The 21696-nt window shown below is 39.9% G+C and overlaps 1 protein-coding gene across 1 annotated transcript; it reads right to left on the reverse strand.

Annotated features, from left to right (window-relative positions):
* Nucleotides 1-5680: 5680 nt before the first annotated feature.
* On the reverse strand, nt 5681-17038 carry LOC120064440 (chondroitin sulfate synthase 2-like). Its single transcript, XM_039015020.1, has 4 exons — nt 16589-17038; nt 14366-14930; nt 8860-9042; nt 5681-8117 (listed from the first exon to the last, which is right to left on the reverse strand). The coding sequence occupies exons 1-4, from the start codon at nt 16876-16878 to the stop codon at nt 6855-6857; spliced, it is 2301 nt and encodes a 766-aa protein (XP_038870948.1). The 5' UTR covers nt 16879-17038; the 3' UTR covers nt 5681-6854.
* Nucleotides 17039-21696: the final 4658 nt, after the last annotated feature.

The following is a 21696-nucleotide window of genomic DNA, read 5'->3' on the forward strand; positions in this document are numbered from 1 at the left end:
CTGTGGTGAGTTGGATATGCTGCAAAATTCTCTACAATTACGTTGGAGGCGGCTTATGGTAGAGAAATTAACATTACATTCTCTGACAATAGCTCTGGTGGATATTCCTGCAGTCAGCATGCCAATTGCACACGCCCTCAAAACTTGAGATATCTGTGGCATTGTGTTTGGACAAAACTGCACATTTTAGTGTCCCCAGCGCAAGGTGCACCTATGCAATGATCATGCTGTTTAATCATCTTCTTGTGATGCCACATCTGTCAAGTGGATGGATTATCTTGGCAAAGGAGAAATGCACACTAACAGGGATGTAAACAAATTTGTGCACAACATTTTAGAGAAATAACCTTTTTGTGCGTATGGAAAATTTCAGGGATCTTTTACTTCAGCTCATGAAACATGGGACTAACACTTTACATGTTGCATTTATAATTTTGTTCAGTATAAATAGGAAGGATAAGATATACAGAATATACCAAATATAATATATTGGCTTTGAAACTTGTGCAGTTTTAAACATATCATAAGTAACTTGGTCTTTCACATGTTTGATAAACATCCGACATTTGACCATGGCTGAATGATTGTGCTCTTTTGCTGACGCCTAAAGGACAACATTAGCTTTGCTGACTCCACTGCCTCCCAAATGTAATGCCCCGCTCACCATTTCTACTGTACATGCTAGTTCATTACCAAACCACACATTTTAAAAAAGGAACTAAGACAAAATGTTCACACTTTAGTTCTTTATTTCATCATTACAATAATTCACAGTTCATTGAGGATTTCAGTATACCATTGAGTCTTGTATCTACACAATAATGATGTACTCAGTAATATGACATGCAAAATGTTTGTAACAGAAGATTTACCAATGATTATTTCATTTTCCATTTGTAGGTAGAAAATGTTCTGCGGTTGCTTGTTTTGTAACGGATATAATATAGACGGGGGAAAAACATTATTTACAGTTTGTGCTGTACACAGGACCTTTTAATATAGGTCTGGACAGACTTGGGTCAGCTGCTTTATGGGGAGGATATGGATTGAATTTCCAAGTGGTCACTGTTTCTCAATTAGATTAATAATGAGTTAGGTTAACACTACCGTTAGAAACATACTATAGTACACTGGACACTTCAAATAACTGAATCCAATATTTGCACTGGTAGTAAACAGAGAATAGTCAACCGTGAAAAATGCAAAGCAGGAAATGTCGATTACGCCATCGCCTCACCTAAACAAAGCAAATAACTGAAGATTTGTCGTAACAATTAGAAGACATATCATGGCATTGTTGAATACTCCTTCCAGATTGGCTCAAAGGGCATTCTAGAGTGGGCATTATTTGCCTTTATAAACTGGGTGGTTCGAGCCCTAAATGCCGATTGGCTGACAGCCGTGGTATATCACGGGTATGACAAAACATTTATTTTTAATGCTCTAATGACGTTGGTAACCAGTTTATAATAGCAATAAGGCACCTCGAGTGTTTGTGGTATATGGCCAATATACCACAGCTAAGGTCTGTATCCAGGCACTCCACAAGCCATGGTATATTGGCCATATACCACACCCCCTCATGACTTATTGCTTAAATAACACATGCTATATTTGCACGGTAGAATTCAATGGCTATAGCTCATTTTTCCATGTTTTTTTAGTTGCTTTTGAAAGCAAAAGTCAAATTGAAAACAGTATTGGTATTGTTGAATTCGATTTTCATAATAACAAGCTAGGCCTGATTGGTTTGGTTAGCTAAACTAGCAAGTCTGTTTGGTGACCATGGCAACTAGCCATCTAGTAAACTTGCTAGCTACTTCAGTGGATGTTGAACACATTTCTACAGGCAAATTAACACATTTCTAGTGGCAAATGTGTTAAATTATAGCCATGGTATAAAAGGGATAATCAACTCGAGGCTCTATGCGTTCTCTGGAAAATAATGCAACTCCGTGGAAGGTCACACCTTCCACGTTGTTCATTATTTTTCATAGAACGCATAGCCCCTCGTGGATTATCCCTTACATATTATATTTACACACATCAGATACAAGGGAAACAATGGAAATCTCTATTTGAGCTTCATCATTCTGAATTTGCATAATGTATTATAATCTCAAATGGTCTCTAGCAAAATAGACATGCATATGAAGCATTTTGGATGCAATTACAAAACATCTTGGAAAATCATATACGGTGCTTCCAGAAAGTATTCATACCCCTTAAATTATTCCACATTTTCTTATGTTAGACTGAATTCAAAATTGAATAATTTATTTGAAATGAAATACAGAAATATCTCAATTACATAAGTATTCAGACCCCTGAGTCAATACTTTGTAGAAGTGCCTTTGGCAGTGATTACAACTGCGAGTCTTTCTGGATAAGTCTCTAAGAGCTTTCCACACCTGGATTTTGCAACATTTTTCCATTATTCTTTTCAAAATTCTTCAAGATCTGTCAAATTGGTTGTTGATCATTGCTAGACAACAATTTATTGTTAAATCTACTTTTTTTGGTTGTCTTAAGTAAATAAACTAACTCGGCAACTAAGGAACATTCCCTGTCTTGTTGGTAAGCAACTTCAGCGTAAATTTGGCCTTGTGTTTTAGGTTATTGTCCTGCTGAAAGGTGAATTAATCTCCCAGTGTCATGTGGAAAGCAGACTGAACCAGGTTTTCCTCTAGGATTTTGCCTGTACTTCGCTCCATTCCGTTTCTTTTTTATCCAGAAAAACTCCCCAGTCCTTAACAATTACAAGCATACCCATAACATGATGCAGCCACCACTATGCTTGAAAATATGGATGGTGGTACTCAATAATGTGTTTTATTGGATTTGCCCTAAACATGACTCTTTGTATTCAGGACAAAAAGTGAATTGCTTTGCCACATTTTTTGTAGTATTACTTTAGTGCCATATTACAAACAGGATGCCTGTTTTGAAATAGTTTTTCTGTACAGGCTTCCTTTTCACTCAATTAGGCTAGTATTGTGGAGTAACTACATTGTTGATCCATCCTCAGTGTTTTCCTATCACAGCCATTTTAAAGTCACCATTGGCTTCATGGTGAAATCCCTTAGCAGTTTCCTTCCTCTCCAGCAACTGAGTTAGGAAGGACGGCTGTATCTTTCGAGTGACTGGCTGTATTGATAAACCATCCAAAGTGTAATTAGCGAGGCATTGGAAAACCTCCCACATCTTTGTGGTTGAATCTGTGTTTGAAATTCACTACTCGACTGAGGGAAGTTACATATAATTAATTGTATGTGTGGGGTACAGAGATGAGGTAGAATTCAAAAATTATGTTTAACACTATTATTGCACACAGAATGAGTCCATGCAACTTATGTGATTCGTTAAGCACATTTTTACTCCTGAACTTATTTATGCTTGCCATAACAAAGGGGTTGAATACTTATTGACTTTTCATTCCTTTCTAAAATGTTCTACAAACCAAAGTCCACGTTGACATTATGGGGTATTGTGTGTAGATCAGTTACACAAAAGTAAAAGGGTGTGAATACTTTCTGAAGGCACTGTACATGTAAAATCTAGATTTACAAGGGTTGGTTGTTTCTTTTTAGTATGTATTCATTTCATGATAGATTCAGTGTCCATAGTGTTTCTTTCAGTATAATACAATACAAATCAAATCTTAAAAATGTAGTGTATTAATTTATACACAATACAGTAATGTCAGTTAAGTCTTAAAAGGTACTGTAGACTCAGTGAAAGGACATAGATGCACAAAGTCAACAACATAGTGGGTCAACTTCCGCAACAAATAAGAGCGTTGAAGCGCGAGGCTAAACTTCTCAGTCGTTTCGGTCCCGTACCAACCCATACACATGCGCAGATACTGTGTGTGACTGTATGAGAACGAAGTCTTGCGTCTCATCGCAACATCTGCGCTGCTGCTCGTTGCAACGTCATTTCACTGTCTACCTTTAATGTAGGCCATGTCACATTCAGTGTTACAAAGGATATTGGCTTGGTATAAGCTTTATAAATATAACTTTAGAACATATTCTCAATTTGCAACACATGTCAAACAAATATAATCCCGGTCCTTGAATGGACAGTTATAATTTGTTCATATATAAATATAATCTATACAGTATTGCACATATTTTACTTCTCAGGTTACTGGTACCTGCTGCACCCACTCAAAAGGCCTCTGTTTGCACAATACTGAGTGGAAATTGCAGTGTACAGCTATTTGCTTGCTGCCAAACTATTACATATTGAGGGCTACAATGTGGTACCATGTAAATGTATATATACAATAATTATAATAATAATAGTGATTATTATTATAACTTGGCAGAAATGTTGCAGGGAAATGTCAATATCAATGGGATTTCAAACTATGTACAGTTGAAGTCGGAAGTTTACATACACTTTTACAACCACTCCACAAATTTCTTAAACTATAGTTTTGCCAAGTTTGTTAGGACATCTACTTTGTGCATGACAAGTCATTTTTCCAACAATTGTTTACAGGCAGATTATTTCACTTATAACTCACTGTATCACAATTCCAGTGGGTCAGAAGTTTACATACACTAAGTTGACTGTGCCTTTAAACAGCGTGGAAAATTCCAGAAAATGATGTCATGGCTTTAGAAGCTTCTGATAGGCTAACTGACATAAGTTGAGTCAATTGGAGGTGTACCTGTGGATTTATTTCAAGGCCTACCTTCAAACTCAGTGCCTCTTTGCTTGACATCATGGGAAAATTAAAAGAAATCAGCCAAGACTTCAGAAAAAAAATGTGTAGACCTTCACAAGCCAGGTCGTGCTCCAAAACTGCCATACAACCGCCCGACTACGGTTTTACTGCTCCAAAAACGCCATAAAAAAGCCAGACTACGGTTTGCAACTGCACATGGGGACAAAGATTGTACTTTTTGGAGAAATGTTCTCTGGTCCGATGAAACAAAAAATAGAACTGTTTGGCCATAATGACCATCGTTATGTTTGGAGGAAAAAGGGGGAGGCTTGCAAGCCGAAGAACACCATCCCAACCGTGAAGCACGGGGGTGGCAGAATCATGTTGTGGGGGTGCTTTGCTGCAGGAGGGTCTGGTGCACTTCACAAAATAGAGTGCATCATGAGGAAAGAAAATTATGTGGATATATTGAAGCAACATCTCAAGACATCAGTCAGGAACTTAAAGCTTGGTCGCAAATGAGTCTTCCAAATGGACAATGACCCCAAGCATACTTTCAAAGTTGTGGCAAAATGGCTAAAGGACAACAAAGTCAAGGTATTGGAGTGGCCAGCACAAAGCCCTGACCTCAATCCTATAGAACATTTGTGGGCAGAGCTGAAAAAGCATGTGTGAGCAAGGAGGCCTACAAACCTGACTCAGTTACACCAGCTCTGTCAGGAGGAATGGGCCAAAATTCACCAAACCTATTGTGGGAAGCTTGTGGAAGGCTACCTGAAACGTTTGACCCAAGTTAAACAATTTATAGGCAATGCTACCAAATACTAATTGAGTGTTGTAAACTTCTGACCCACTGGGAATGTGATGAAAGAAATAAAAGCTGAAATGAATCAATCTCTACTATTATTCTGACATTTCACATTCATAAAATAAAGTGGTGATCCTAACTGACGTAAGACAGGGAATTTTTACTAGGACTAAATGTCAGGAATTGTGAAAAACTGAGTTTAAATGTATTTGGCTCAGGTGTATGTAAACTTCGGACTTCAACTGTATATCTTCAGGTATATTCTGATGCAATAGAAATGTAATAACATTCATGTTACAACGTTGATGACCAATGTATACATTACAAACCACAATCCTGATTGCCCTCAATAACTACATTCTTAAATTCAACTGATTTCAAATTGCTACTTTAATATATTGAGATCACATTTGAGTGTGTAACATACTGAAACCATCAACTTATGTGAACTAGTCCAGTCACAAAGTTGGCCTCTCAGTTATTTTCAAGGACTCTCCAGCAATATGGTCAGAGAAACATACAGTATCTAACCGTGTATTCAGAGGGGTGAAATGTTTAGAGTGTTGCAGATAGAAATGTAACAGATAAAGATGACATGATTTCCTATTCTAAATAACAGACAATCATATGCTTTTTTTTTTTTTAAGAATGTGTAATGCTGCAGCCTCCTAAAGAGACCCTACAGGCTAGTTTTCTACCCCACCTATGGGGACCTACAGTACCGACACATAATGTCCAATCCTCTTAGCCTAACAGTAATCTCATGCTGCATCTGATTACGTTAGTACCATAAAGCTTTCATCCGTTTAACATTTTTGAGTAGAGTGAATCTATATTTCAGATGCCAGCTTACACATTAAAATATGAAATGTGTAGTGTGGAAATATGAGGCCTCAAATATTGATAAATGAATACATGTAAATCTACTTTTTTTGCTTGATATGACAATGGACATGAAAATACAAGAGGACCGACAGACATTAAAAGGCACACATATTGAGATGTGCTTTAGTAGTGATTACTAAACTGCAAAGGACCAAGTATCAAAAGCTGTGCAGGTTTAAAGCCATACCCTTGAGAGCAACATCAAATGTATGTAGAACTTTTCTAATATATAAAAAAATATTGATATAGGCATCCCTGCATGACCACCAAATCAAAGGTTTAAAATACTTTCAATGTTCAAAACAAACCCATTTGGTTCCAGCATGGTTTTTTGTATTCAGTAAAAAAAAAAAAAATTTTTTTAGGAATGTACTGCATTAGTTTTAAAACAGACATGCACACATTCACACGCACGCAAACACACAAACATGCATACACCCAATCACACACACATTCTAGGTGAAGTTTCTAAGGGGGGTGTGATCAAGTGCTATTTCCTTGCTCTTGTTCAAATAACAGCATGGCGAGCTGGGAACGGGCTCCCAGGCCATCCAGGTTGCTCTGGACACACCTGTGGTAGATGTCCTCACTTAGCCGAGGGTTACAGGCCTGGTAGCGGTACTTCTGGTGCAAGGCTGGCTCCACAGCCCTGAACACATGCAGGGTTGAGTACCTGACAAACATATCGTAGATATCCAAGGTCTCCAGGATCTCCTCGTTCTCCTGCACGTCGAAGGCCATGCGCGTGCGCGTCGCCATGTAGTCAGTGTTATAGAAGCACGCCTCCTCGAACGAACTGCGGTCAAAGTGTCCGGCGTCCTTGACCAGGTCTACTGCAGGTGGGGGCTCCTGGTTGTGGAAGGCGATGTCTGGGTTGTAGTCCTGGAAGTGGATTGGGAAGAACACCTGCCAGTTGTTGATGGAGTTCATGCGACAACGGTTGAGGAACTCGGAGTTGACGTTGGTGTTGACGTTGGCGATGAAGAACAGAGTGTCTACTGGGTGCTTCTTCGAGATGATGTCCATGAATTTGATTTGAGAGGGGGTTTCGGTCTTAACACTTATCCACGGGATCTTCACTGTTGGATACTTGCGTTCGTAGGCATTGATCTGGGTTTTAACACTGGCGAAGATGTCATTCTGGTTGACCTGCTGGGCCTCGAATGGGTCGTAGATGAACAGGAAAGTCAAGATGGCGTTTTCACTGGTCTCAAACGAATTTGCGGCAAACACTTCAAGAAAATGGTTGACGTAATCTCGATCCTGAACGTTCAGCGGTAAGATGATGTGAACTCTGGTGGCCTCTGTGACATAAGGCATGGGGATGATCTCGATGCGACTCAGGGGACGCACCAGGTGGACCCTCTTGGTGATGGAGCGACTGCGGCCTTTCTGGTTGACTACCTCCAGCTGCAGGTCCAGGGTGTACTCCATGCCCCGAGTGGGGTCGAAGCGCCGGTAGCCGTTGATCAGCTGCTGCTTCTTCAAGTGGAGGACAGGCTTGTACTTCTTGTTCAGCTCCCCCATGGCTATCTCGATGACGTCGGCCACGTCCAAACGATCAATACCGCGCAGTTCACACTTGGGGAAGCCGTCGATGCACGAATACACCTGTTCCTCTGTGAAGTAGTCCCATCGAAGGACCTCGAAGCGAGACTTGGGCTCAAAGGGAGGATTGATCCCAATGGGCCACTGGGCGCTCCGGTTGCCATCATAAGCCACTTCACTCACATTCTTTATCTCCGTCTGTGGATACAGATGTAAAGAAATAAAATACCTCTGTAAAGTCAAAACCTGACAGTGAGTATGTTTACATGCACACTAATAACTTGATATTAAACTGATTATGGCAACAGGCCGAGTATGGCATTAGTCATGTAAACACCTTACTCTGCTTATCTTAATCGGCGTACGGTCATAATTGAAGTAAGCACACGCCGATTAAAACACCTGGTATTTGATCTGGTGCATGTGCATAAACAACGCACGCTTCCTTCTTTCCCGCGAGTGAAGTGAGTTCGGAAAAACTGAAAGTATGGATCTTAGAAATAGTTTTCACATACAAACGTTATATATCCAAACTCGGAATCAAATAGGCTTGGTCGCTTGATTTTGAATGCCGATTTTCTGCATTTATCAAATGATTTCAGATGTGCCCTTGTAAACAGGATTATTATGGAAATAGTTATTCTTGCAAAGCATGTAAATAATTAAAATCAAACTATTATATTAAATCTGACTATTCACAATATTCGATTATCACAATAATTGTGTGCATGTAACTATACTCAGTGATACTGTATGGCTACAATTAAAAGCTGGTTATGTTCAACCAAGACAGCTGAGTCATTCACAAAACAAACAGTGTACTGAAATAAATAAGACTTCAGCGCTTGATGTTCAATTAAAACAGACAGGGAGACAGACTACAGTCAGTGTTCACTGAACAGAGGATGTTTTGTGGTGTTCAGGTTTAGACTGTTTTTACCTGCAGCTTCTTAATCTCATCGTATGTCCTCTGCAGTTCGATCTCAGTGAAGTGCTTGTGTACTCTGTACATCTGCTCAGGGTCAGACACCGGGTGGACAGTGAAGGCATTTTTAAACTGCATATTGTCCTCCTTACTCGGATCTGAGTTCTTGCCCATCTCGTAATGGTAGTACTGCAGCCCCTGAAAACAAAGATCGACATACATTTAGCAAAGTGGGAATTGGGTGAAAACAAAAAGACTGAGTTATACATTTTTGGGCTGTATTTCAACAAACCTAATGCAATGTAAATCTTAGTGCTGGCGGTAGCGCTAATGGTCTAGGGGTGTGTCAGAAATATTTTAGCTATTTTCACAGTTGGAATTATGGGCGCAGTAGCTGGCGGTGGCGAGAAAGGGCTGGGATTTGATTAATAAATAAGTTGTAGGTGTGTTGAGGCCAATCAGAACATGCTAATGGTCTAAATATGTGGTTGCTTCAAGTTGTGTATATTTCCGGTCTTTTATGTCTTGCATTGTCATCAACTTCAATTTGAATGTTAGTCCGTTATAGCCTAGTTTGTTAAATAGCCTACAGAACATTTTTTTAATGTAGGCCTATCCTATCTTTGCTAAATATCTTGAGCATGTTTGCAGTCCACATTGTTCTATGTAATTGCAAGAGTTCAACATTGTTTAACATAGCATTCACACCGATATAGGGGCTAGGCCTATGTAAATTACATTATTTCTGCCATGTCTGAGCCATGGACATGCCAAACGCTGTATATAAACAAGATTAAAGTCACTATTGATACAGCTGAAAAAAATTAATTATAATCAAAACTAAAACAACTTGTTTTAAATAGGCTGTTAAAATATAGTACATACACCAGACAATGTAGATTATGGTAGGTTTTACGCACATCCATACTTTTCACAGGAGCCAATATAAAGAGAAAGGGGGAATGTCCACTCCGTTATAGGCTACTGCTCCTAAATATAATGTTTTATAAAAAATCATGGAAGGATCATACAGATCGCATTTGCACTTCTCCAGGAATAGCAGACAGCTTCTAAATTGCATTGCATGTGAGCCATGGATGTTCTCAAACATAAAGCCAAGGATGGTGAATCATTCTAAAAAAGTTGAGGTTTTAATCAAATTAAATGGAAAACAAGCAATTGTTACAGGAAAATAACGTAAATGTTTCTAAATACGAGGGTCACCGGCATCATCTCATCTCTTGTTTCTGATGGGCATATGGACACTTGTTACATGGAGGGGGTTTAAGGCACAATCAAAATAATAAAATGGGAGCTGGCTGAAATAATGATCAAAAGGTGATGTCTGCTCACTGTTTTTCTGTTCCCAAACTTGATCTTTTAATAAAGCTTTGGGGATTCACATTTATTTCAAAACAGTCTCACGAGCCAAATCCTTTTTCCATAGGCTGCTACTTGGCGAATGCATTGGGCAGGACCAAAAAAAAAAAACAGCCTTCATTGGGGGAGGGGACGCTATGTTTGGTTTTGAATCAAATTAAACTAAATGGGAAAGAACATTTTAATAATTTTAACCCCCTTTATCTCCCAAATTTCATGATTACGATCTTGTCTCATCGCTGCGACTCCCCAACGGGCTCAGGAGAGGCAAAGGTCGAGTCATACATCCTATGAAACAAGACCCACCAAGCTTCTTAACACCCACTCGCTTAACCCAGAAGCCAGCTGCACCAATGTGTCGGAGTACACACTATTCATCTGACGACTGAAGTCAGCCTGCTGGCGCCCGGCCCCCACAAGGAGTCGCTAGAGCGTGATGAGACAAGTAAAGCCCCCCCAGCCAAACCCTCCCCTAACCCGATGACGCTGGGCCAATTGTGCACCGCCCTATGGGACTCCCAGTCAAACCCCAGGCTGTAGTTACGCCGCAACACTGCGATGCAGTGCCTTAGACCGCTGCGCCACTCGGGAGGCCAGTTTTTTATGTTTTAACCTTAACAAGGGCCCCAGGACCAGTGGAAGCAAAATAGCCCCATAACAGCAAAGATCCACCACCATATTTTACAGTAGGTGTGGGGTTCTTTTCTGCTTTCATTCATTCTCATTTCACGTAACAAAAGTGTTGTCACGATACCAGAATTTTGACTTACTCTATACCATCATGATACTTGATACCAAAACAATACCACGGCAAAAAAGGCTAATTAGCAAAAGTCACAGAATGGCACATGTTCCAGACAAATAAAATCAGCTACTGCTCTGTTCAATCGTTAGGCATCTTTTGAGTTCAATATCATTACATTTGAAATATGAGATTGACTCATTAATGCAGACATGGCAATTATACACTAAAACTATTCGACTTTATTTTGACCAATCTAACTACTTAATAACATAATGGTAATCATTTATTTGGAGTGGTAAATCTATATTGATAAACTGTGTGAATCAAGACATAACCCAGGGCTATTAACAATACAGGTGAATGCATATTAAATAGGAGTGTGTGCATGCATTGAGTTTTTGAGCTTGTTTGCACTGATTTCATGGGGCTACAGATTACAAACAAACAATCGGTGTCCCTTCCATTTGGGACTTATTTTATTGTACTGATCAACAACATTTGCATAGAAGTAGAAATGTATTACTTTATAAAAAGTGCCCTCTCTCTCTGAAAGACCCAGTAATGACGTCATTCACAAGGCACATTCCCACAGTCAGTTGAGATCGGTGAGGGGAAGGATGTGACACAGACAAAAGTAGGCCATCTTTAGACGTGAGGGAGAAACGATTAACTGAATTAAAAGTGTTTGGTGTCAATCAGCTTTGAAATCAGCATAGTTTGATTATGGCTCGCATTATCATAAACAAAGTACTAGGGTAGTGAATTGATGTTCACTTCTGCTGTAAGCTAGCAAGGAAAGTTAGCCTAAAAAAAGCTGGAAGCTACCGGTATCTTCTTGCATTGTAAAGTGTTCTAGACTGTATGGACATTGTTTTGCGAACAGTAAATACGTTTCTACATATTGCATTATTCAAGTGTGTTAACTTCTATGCAGCATGAGTGGGGAGCTAAAATAATGTAGCCTAGACTCCCAGTGCTCACACTATATGGGCACATTGGCTGTGCTGCTAGACAGACAGACCTGATCCTCTCAATCAGTAAACGACATAATTGAAGAGTGCAGTCAGTAAGAACAGATGAAGGATATCAAGTATCTGGAAGGATTTTAGAAAAAAAGCTGTGTCGTTATCTTCGCAAGGTGAGGTATTGAAAACAAGGGTGTGAATCTTGACCCCTACCTTTTTGATAAAAAAAGTATACGTTTTTAAACAAAAACCATTCTCTGAGCAATTGTATTAGTATAAAATAATATAATTTCCCAATTTGTTTAGCATACAATATAGCTCAGTATTTGAATTATATATTTTAAGGTCATTTTTGCTAACCTTTATCAAGGGTGTCAATAATTTTGGACCCCACAGTATTTCTAATCATTTAAGAATATTTCAGGTAATTTTTTCAAAGATCCCTTTTCCATCTGTTTGACCAGAAATCAAAACCATTGCCTGTTCCTAATATTTATGATGGGAAATGGTTGAAAAAAGAATATGCCTTAATTTAAAAAAAAATATATAGACTTAGCTGACACCAGATTTGACATGAACTTCTATGAACTTTACATGTTGGTTCTCATGGGTCCTTTTACCTGGACATGCCCTTATTAAAAAAACATTTCGAAACGGCTTCATAGGAAAAACACTGCTAGAATGTATGGTGTCAACAACTTAAGAGGAATCAGTGTACGAATAACACCTAAATGACCACAATAAGTAATAAGACTCCACTTAATCTAAAGCGACGGCCATTTAGGATAAACACAGTACGCACGTTAAGAAGTTAACCAATTAGGAAGGGGTCGGAAGAAAAAGTGAATCCGATCTGATCAAGCTATTAAAAGAACAAAGAATTAAGTCGCATGAGCAGAGGTCACCGACCGTCGGACTGTATGTGTCAACTAAACATCTCAAGAATGTCAAAGATCTAAAGAATATGTCACTGCAACACATAACTGAGTAACCTTTTTTTAATATGCTCTAACGCAGTTCTTTGGAATGTGAGTCACACTTCCAAATAACACTCTCCCGTGTTTTTTCTTCTGACCTTTCCCCTACTTCTCCCTTCATAGATAGGTCGGTCCCTGCTGGAGTCGTGCTGGCCCTGAGGCATGATGGTCAACCGTGCAGCAGTGAAACAGGCCCTCTGTTTCTGTTCCACTACAGAATCTTAAACAACATGTTTTCCTGCTCAAATGCCAGACCACAGGAGAGAAAATGGTATAGAAGTTAACATACCACAGAAAAAGGTTAAGGCACACTCAAACTGTCTTGAATTAACTACTCGTTATGTAAAAAGGTTCTAAAATAGTATTGTTATAGAATGGGGTATTGTTGGAACAAATTCAGGTGTAATGTGAAAGGGCCACACTACGAGCCGAAAAGGTTAACATACACAAATAAATTAAATCAGTGTAGTTAGTTTAAAAGGTACACAGTCTTTAAACTGTCACTTGGACAAGCGGTGTGACTGTGACAGGGCTCCACTGGGGCCCTGCCTGTCAGTGCAGAACAGGAGAAGCAAAGCTCCCTTTCACAGCAGAGAGGACCATCGGGGGCCACAGTGTGAAGAGAAAGACAGCCAGCCAGACAACTCTCTCTCTATAGAAAATGCAGTGTTAAAACACTGATGGATGTTATAACTATGTTATAGCACTACTATGGTGCAACATGCCTTATTCTATAGATATCACTATTATAATTTGTATTTATTTATTTCAAGACAAATGTGGTTTGGAAATAAAGTGTTTGAACATGAGGCTGGTGGATCTTAAAAGACGGATCTTATGTTGATGTTGTAGTATACCGTCGTCAATATTTACTATATTGTGTGTGTGTGTGTGTGTGTGTGTGTGTGTGTGTGTGTGTGTGTGTGTGTCAAGCTTCCACTGAGCAGGAACCAGCCTATTACACTAACGGATTGAGTTACATGTTAGGGGGCAGCGTAAAGTTTATGAGGCCTCATAAAGTCAGGCTCTGTTTCATCTTTTTTGGGGGAGATGCCAGTGAATGACAGTTGACTTAGGGTTTCAATTCAGAGCACATCTGAGCCAAATGCATATGTAAAATACTTAAAATGTCCACTTTGTGACTATTCCATTTGTTCTATTGTACTGGATGAACTAAATCAAGTCCCGCTCAAGTATTTCACATATGTATTCAACCCAGGTCTGGTATGTTGACACAAGAAACATTCACTTCCTGACAAACACTTGGGGCTGCTTTCTCAGACACAGATTAAGCCTAGTCATGGACTAAAAGACACTTTGAATAGAGAATCTCTATTATGAATGCATCTTAGTCTAGGACTAGGCCTAATCTCTTGGACAAAGGGATCATAAACCCATAGAACAGAACTCTCGCCATGGAACTTAATTGTACAAGACCATAATACATAACCTACCTCATGCTCATCCACACAGTTGGTGTTGGCATAATCAATGATGCATCTGCCCAGCCACTCGTCAGGCCTGGCGCTCAGGATGTCATTCCTACAGTTCTCCAGGAACGGTTTGAGCCGGAGTAACAGGGTACGGGACAGAATGTATCCGAAACCACCGTAGCAGTACCTCCCCTCCATCTCCCCACCTATAAACTCCTCAGGGCTGCCCATGTAAAGCTCCCGGTCCATGCTCAGGTGAGCCACCAGCTGTTTGATCCGGTCTGCCTCTGTGTAGGTGTCGTCCTGGGCCAGATAGAACCAGTCATACTCATGGATATAGTGCTCCAAGATGTACTTGATGGTCTGGAACATGTTCCATATGAGCCTCTCGTCCCCATGGGTGACCACGAACATGCCGTGGGGCACTTTGCGGTTGCGCATGCCTGTGAAGAAGACCACAGTGTCCAGGTGGTGGCTGATGGTGCGGTTCACGGCCACTCCCAGTGTGTTGATGGTGCTTTTGGACGTCAGGATCCCTACGAAGAGGCGCTCCCGGATCCCCAGCTCTGTACTGATGTACTTAGCCCTGGAAAACATACACATTCTCATGAAGTGATTGCAGCTATGTTCAATGTGAAAAGTTAAAGCTAGAGAAACAAGCATACAAAAACATAACATACAGAGTTATTGTCCATATATTTATACATAGTACTGCAAATATACTAGTACTTCAATTGCAGCTCAGCATTTCAATGATTTAAGAATGAACTTTTAAAGTCTTCGTTCATCATGCGAAAGCAACCCTGTCATGCATGTTCTTATGCTCAACACTTGCCATCATTCACACAGTAGATAAGCCCATCAGTAATTGTTTTGCTATGGTTAATTGAAGTCAAGGTCCAGTGTTCTTCTGGGATTTGATTAAGGATTGTCTGTCTTTGAAACCTGGTCATCGGACAGAGTCCAAGATTGAAGAGTCCGTACCAGAGGAGGGCCCCAGCCCAGCAGCTCAAAGCGCTATCTCATGCAATGGAGCAACCCGTCTGTGTGATCATTTGAAATACACAAACACATCTACCCAGTACATCTCTTTTACTGGCTAGCTGTCCATGAGGAGTAGGGGCAAAATGTCCTATAACCCCATGAAATGATTGAAAACAAAAAATATATGTTTTTATATGTTTTTTTATTTTTATTCAGATCAAACCAAATAGTGTTACACAGACACTGTTGTGAAGGTCATGATGAGAAAAGATCCTTGCATATTTTGTCTAATAAAATGTAGGCAGTTCTTCATGTTACAGGCTGAGCTAGTAGAGATGGGTCTCTTCAAGCTGTAGCCAAAGATAGACTCCAGCGGCAGAAGATTGTTACAGTCTTATGTCCCACCAGGGACCCAGAGGACTAAGTAAGTAAGTCATGTTACAGCACAGAATAAAGTTATAATAACATTGTATAGTAATAGTTACTCCTAAGCCATCATTATTTGCCCAAATACTGCTGAAAATAAATTCATGGTCGAGGGTACTACACCACAACAACTTGGCTGTGCATGCTACACAAGGTTAGTCAAGCACATGGTACAATGTTCAATGCAAGCCATTCTCAGAGTATTCTTCCACATACAGTAGGTAGACGATATCAATAAAACTTTTCAATAGTTTGTTATGGACAAAAATACTGTGTGTACTCTGGTAGCTGGAGACTGAATGCCACAGATAGGGTGAAGGATGTAAAATTAGTTCAACATTTCAGGAATGTTGGCCTTTCAAAGATTTTTTTGTTTTTGTGGGCACAATAAAAGCCTACTCCAATAATGACTGACATGTAATTGTGCTAATTGCCTACATAAAAAAAGCATATTGTTCATAAATTGCTATCTGATGTTGTTTAAGTGTGCTTGACATCTAATAGGTGTAGGAGTTAAAGATACTGCAAACCAAATGAAAAACTGATAAAGAAAGATGGGGAAACAACCATGCCTAATTAACCCAGGCTCACATACTGCTGAAGGACAATTGGCAACATTGTAACGAGTTTTCCCGGGAAAACGGGCAACATATCTTATAGCCTAATATCCGTGCTGAAGATTTCGGCTAATATCCATGCTGAAGATTTCGGGGCAATAATGGCACAGGCATCACAGTCAACTGGCAAAACAAGATCTAGGCTACACTGTTGTAGCATGTTAGAAATTATACATTTAATCTATTCCGGTTCAAACCATGATTTTTGAATCCTTACCGAAAAAGTTTATTTGGTTTGCTTTGTTGGACTGGTTTATATGGCACTATTCTTGGCTCAAAATCTTCCTCGGCGTCCACATCTTTGACCGTCGATATCGAATTGGGTCTCCTTGCTCCTTTTGAATTCCCATCTTGGGACAAACTTATTTCTTCACTCGCTTTCCCGTTGAGGAAACAAGACTCCTCCACCCAATTCACACTAAGTAAACTTAAGGTAAATCCCAAAGAAATACCGATAATAACCGGACCGATCGGCCTCAGCAGAGAAATAAACATTGAGAATCTCATTCTCAACGTTGACTATGTAGGCCCTTTCTACAGCCTACACACCGCCTAATTTAGTCGCTTTGGATAATTATGTACATCAAACCAAATACAAAATATTAGTAGCTGACTATATTCAAAAATGCCATCCTTCGCTACTAAAAAGACGTAGGCCTATGTAGCCTCTTCCCCAAAATTAAAGCAGGATTCTTACGTGTCAATGGTCTCTAGCTCCACCCCAATGAAACACAACCGCCAGATATGCATAAACGCATGCGTTTCCAGGACCCTTTCAGTATGCTACTGAATCACATAATTTGTTAAATAAAACCCATCAACCTCGCCCATGGCTAAATAGATCACAATACTGCGGCCTACATAAATGTTGGTTTAAATAAAGAGCTATAGAAAAGAAAATCCTCTCTTCAGCTGAAAAGCCTATTAGAGGTGCGTTGTCACACTAGAGGGCAACCTAGAGTCACATTCAATCAACCACAAAATCCAGATTTGCGGGTTAAGACCAAACATATATATTTTTACTATAAAGTCATGGTTAATGTGTGAAATAAATCAAATATTTCGCTCCAAGACTGTTCATAAAAGAAGAAAGTTGTTTTTGACTTGACCTTGAAACCTTGGCCTAGTTTTAAGTAGGGCCTCAGGTGTCACAGAAATAAATATACAGTGCCTTCAGAAAGTATTCATACTCCTTGACTTATTCCACATTTTGTTGTGTTACAGCCTTAATTCAAAATATATATCTTTTTACACCCGTCTACACACAATACCCCATAATGACAAAGTGAAAACATGTTTTTAAAGATTTTTGCAGATTTATTGAAAATTAAATACAGAAATATCTCATTTAGATAAGTATTCACATTTTGCTATGACTCTCCAAATTGAACTCAGGTGCATCTTATTTATTTTTGATTGTCCTTGAGAGGCTGGTGGGAGGAGCTATAGGAGGACGGGCTCATTGTAATGGCTGGAATGGAATGAATGGAAAGGATCTAACACATCAAACGTATGGAAACCACATGTTTGACTCCGTTATTGTCTATTCCATTCCAGCCATTACAATGAGCCTGTACTCCTATAGCTCCTCCCACCAGCCTCCACTGCTTGAGATGTCACTACAACATGATGGGAGTCCGTCCATCTGTGGCAAATTCAATTGTTTGGACATGTGCATGTGCACAGTTGACAGTGCATGTAAGAGCAGAAACTCTTACATGCAAGGAATTGTCTGTAGAGCTCATAGATATAATTGTGATGTGTTTTCAGACCCCTTGACTTTTCCCACATTTTCTTATGTTAGTTACAGCCTCATTCTAAAATTGATTAATAAAAAATGTACAATCTACACACAATACCACATAACGACAAAGCGAAAACAGGTTTTTAGACATCTGACACCTTGCTATGAGACTCGAAATTGAGCCCAGGTGCATCCTAGTTCCATTGATCATCCTTGAGATGTTTCTACAACTTGATTGGAGTCCACCTGTGGTAAATTCTATTGATTGGGCATGATTTGGAAAGGCACACACCTGTCTATATAAGGTCCCACAGTTGACAGTTCATGTCAGGGCAAAAAACTAGCCATGATGTTGAAGGAATTGTCTGTAGAGCTCTGAGACAGGATTGTGTCGGGGCACAGATCTGGGGAAGGGTACCAAAAATGTCTGCAGCATCGAAGGTCCCCAAGAACACAGCGGCCTCCATCGTTCTTAAATTAAAAAGTCTGGAACCACCAAGACTCTTCTCAGAGCTGGCCGCCCGGCCAAACGGAACAATCAGGGGAGAAGGGCCTTGGTCAGGGAGAGGACCAAGAACCCGATGGTCACTCTGACAGAGCTCCATAGTTCCTCTGTGGAGATGGGAGAACCTTCCAGAAGGACAACCATCTCTGCAGCACTCCACCAATCATGCCTTTATGGTAGTGTGGCCAGACGGAAGCAACTCCTCAGTAAAAGGCACATGACACTCCACTTTGCCAAAAGGCAGCTAAAGGACTCTCAGACCATGAGAAAGAAGATTATCTGGTCTGATGAAACTATTTGATTGAACTATTAGTCAGGATTGAGGGAAAGCAAAGTACAGAGAGATCCTTGATGAAAACCTGCTCCAGAGAGCTCAGGACCTCAGACTAGGGCGACGCTCCCCATCCAACCTGACAGAGCTTGAGAGGATCTGCAGAGAAGAATGGGAGAAACTCCCCCAAATACAGGTGTGCCAAGTTGTAGCATCATACTCAAGAAGACTCGAGGCTGTAATCGCTGCCAAAGGTGCTTCAACAAAGTACTGAGTAAAGGGTCTGAATACTTATTTAATGTGATATTTCAGTTATTTTATATATATTTGCCAAAAAATCTAAAAACCTGTTCTTGCATTGTCATTATGGGATATTGTGTGTAGATTGATGAGGGGGAAAAAACTATTTATTCCATTTAAGAATAAGGTTGTAACGTAACAAAATGTGGAAAAAGTCAAGGGGTCTGAATACTTTCCAAATGCACTGTATATCTGGGGAAGGGTATAAAACAATTTATTGAGTGTTGAAAGTTTCCAAGAGCATAGTGGGCTCCATCATTGGGAAATCGAAAAAATATGGAACTACCCAGACTCTGCCTAGAGCTGGTGGTCCGATACAGACATACCCAAGATCATTTATGGCTGTAATCACCGCCAAAGGTGCTTCTACAAAGTATTGACTAAGGGGTGTGAATACTTATGTCAATATATTTCTGTATTTCATTTTCAATAAATTTGCAAACATTTCTTAAAACATGTTTTCACTTTGTCATTATGGGGTATTTGCAGATGGGTGAGAGAATATATTTAATACATTTTTAATTCAGGCCGTAACACAACAAAATGTGAAGCAAGTCAAGGGGTATGAATACTTTCTGGAGGCCTACAAATACTGACAATTTTTTTAAATATTGATTATATATTTCTGTATCTTAATCTGTGTCTGAGAAACTGTCCCCACGAGGCTAAATAGAGGCAGCGGCAGAGACGCAACATTTTTTGCAAAAAATAAAATAAAATACATTTTTTTGGGGGGTGCATGTTTTGCATGTTATTTTTGCATTAATTTGTCACATCAGTTTGCAAGCAAAATAGCTGCATACAAACATGGTCTCTTTTTTGAGCCAAAATGCAGGGGTTTCAGCCTAGCTCAGTGCTTTCTGTGGTGGTGGGGCAGCCAGCGGATAATACAGAGTGCAGGGGTTGGTAATGTTCTCTAGTTGCACCGTGATTGGCTCAGTGTTCTGTGACTCATGGGGACACTACGTCACTGCCAAATCTAAGGCTAGAAAACTCAAGCCCCTTGGGTACTGCCATAGAGTTACATTAGACGTGCCCATCCAAGAAGGCGCAAGTTCATTGGCCACAGATAAAATGATGTCAAATGACATATCTACAGTAGCTTTGATTGGACTGATACTTTCAAAATCTTAGCTAGCAGTCATCATCATGAATCAAGTTGACAGTCTACTGGCAAATCCTTTTTAATCCTTTTCATATGAAGAGAAATTATAGATAAAACGTATCGGTGCTCATTGGCAATCGGACATAAACGTTACACAATAAGTTGGAAATCGCAAATTCAACAATGAGTGGTTTGGAAGGAATCAGTGGTTAACTGCAAGCATTGCAAAGCAATCACTAGCCTGCTATTCAGTGGAGGCTGTGTGGTCCCAAGTCTGGGTTTAAGGTCTGGGTTCTATTTTCAAATGAAATCAAACTTTATTTGTCATATGCATCATATACAATGTGTCACGCCCTGACCGTAGAGAGCTTTTTATGTCTCTATTTTGGTTTGGTCAGGGTGTGATTTGGGTGGGCATTCTATGTTCATTTTCTATGTTTTGTATTTCTTTGTGTTTGGCCAGGTGTGGTTCTCAATCAGAGGCAGCTGTCTATCGTTGTCTCTGATTGAGAACCATACTTAGGTAGCTTTTTCCCACATGGTTTTTGTGGGTAGTTATTTTCTGTTTAGTGTTTTGCACCTTACAGGACTGTTTCGGTTTCATTTATTCTCTTGTTATTTTGTTATAGTGTTCTGTTATAATAAATAAGCATGAACACTTACCATGCTGCGCTTTGGTCCGACTACTCTTCTTCAGATGACGAAAACCGTTACACAATGTGTAGACCTTACTGTGAAATGCTTACTTACAAGCCCTTAACCAACAGTGCAGTTCAAGAAAGAGTTAAGAAAATATTTACCAAATAAACTAAAGTAAAAAATAATATAAAGTAACACAATAAAATAACAATAACGAGGCTATATACAGGGGAAAAAATCTGGACCACCTCTAATCCACACAGAGAGACACATACAAAGCTCTCCCTCGCCCTCCATTTGGCAAATCTGACCATAATTCTATCCTCTTGATTCCTGCTTAAAAGCAAAAAGCGGTCAGATGAAGCAGATGCTAAACTACAGGACTGTTTTGCTAGCACAGACTGGAATATGTTCCGGGATTCCTCCGATGGCATCGAGGAATACACCACATCAGTCATTGGCTTCATCAATAAGTGCATCGATGACGTCGTCCCCATAGTGACTGTACATACATACCCCAACCAGAAGTCATACATTACAGGCAACATCTGCACTGAGCTAAAGGCTAGAGCTACCACTTTCAAGGAGCAGGACTCTAACCCGGAAGCTTATAAGAAATCCCGCTATGCCCTCCGACGAACCATCAAACAGGCAAAGCATCAATACATGACTAAGATCGAATTGTACTACACCAGCTCCGACGCTTGTCGGATGTGGCAGGGCTTGCAAACTATTACAGACTACAAAGGGAAGTACAGCCG

Source organism: Salvelinus namaycush, chromosome 19 (assembly GCF_016432855.1).
Source record: "Salvelinus namaycush isolate Seneca chromosome 19, SaNama_1.0, whole genome shotgun sequence".
NCBI lineage: Eukaryota > Metazoa > Chordata > Actinopteri > Salmoniformes > Salmonidae > Salvelinus > Salvelinus namaycush.

Coding starts and splice junctions, on each gene's coding strand:
- LOC120064440 (XM_039015020.1), bottom strand. CDS start 16,878: ATGAGATTCTCAATGTTTATTTCTCTGCTGAGGCCGATCGGTCCGGTT. Junction 14,931..16,588: donor AAACCAAATAAACTTTTTCG/GTAAGGATTCAA, acceptor TATGTTTTCCAG/GGCTAAGTACATCAGTACAG. Junction 8,118..8,859: donor ATGAGATTAAGAAGCTGCAG/GTAAAAACAGTC, acceptor CTGTATCCACAG/ACGGAGATAAAGAATGTGAG.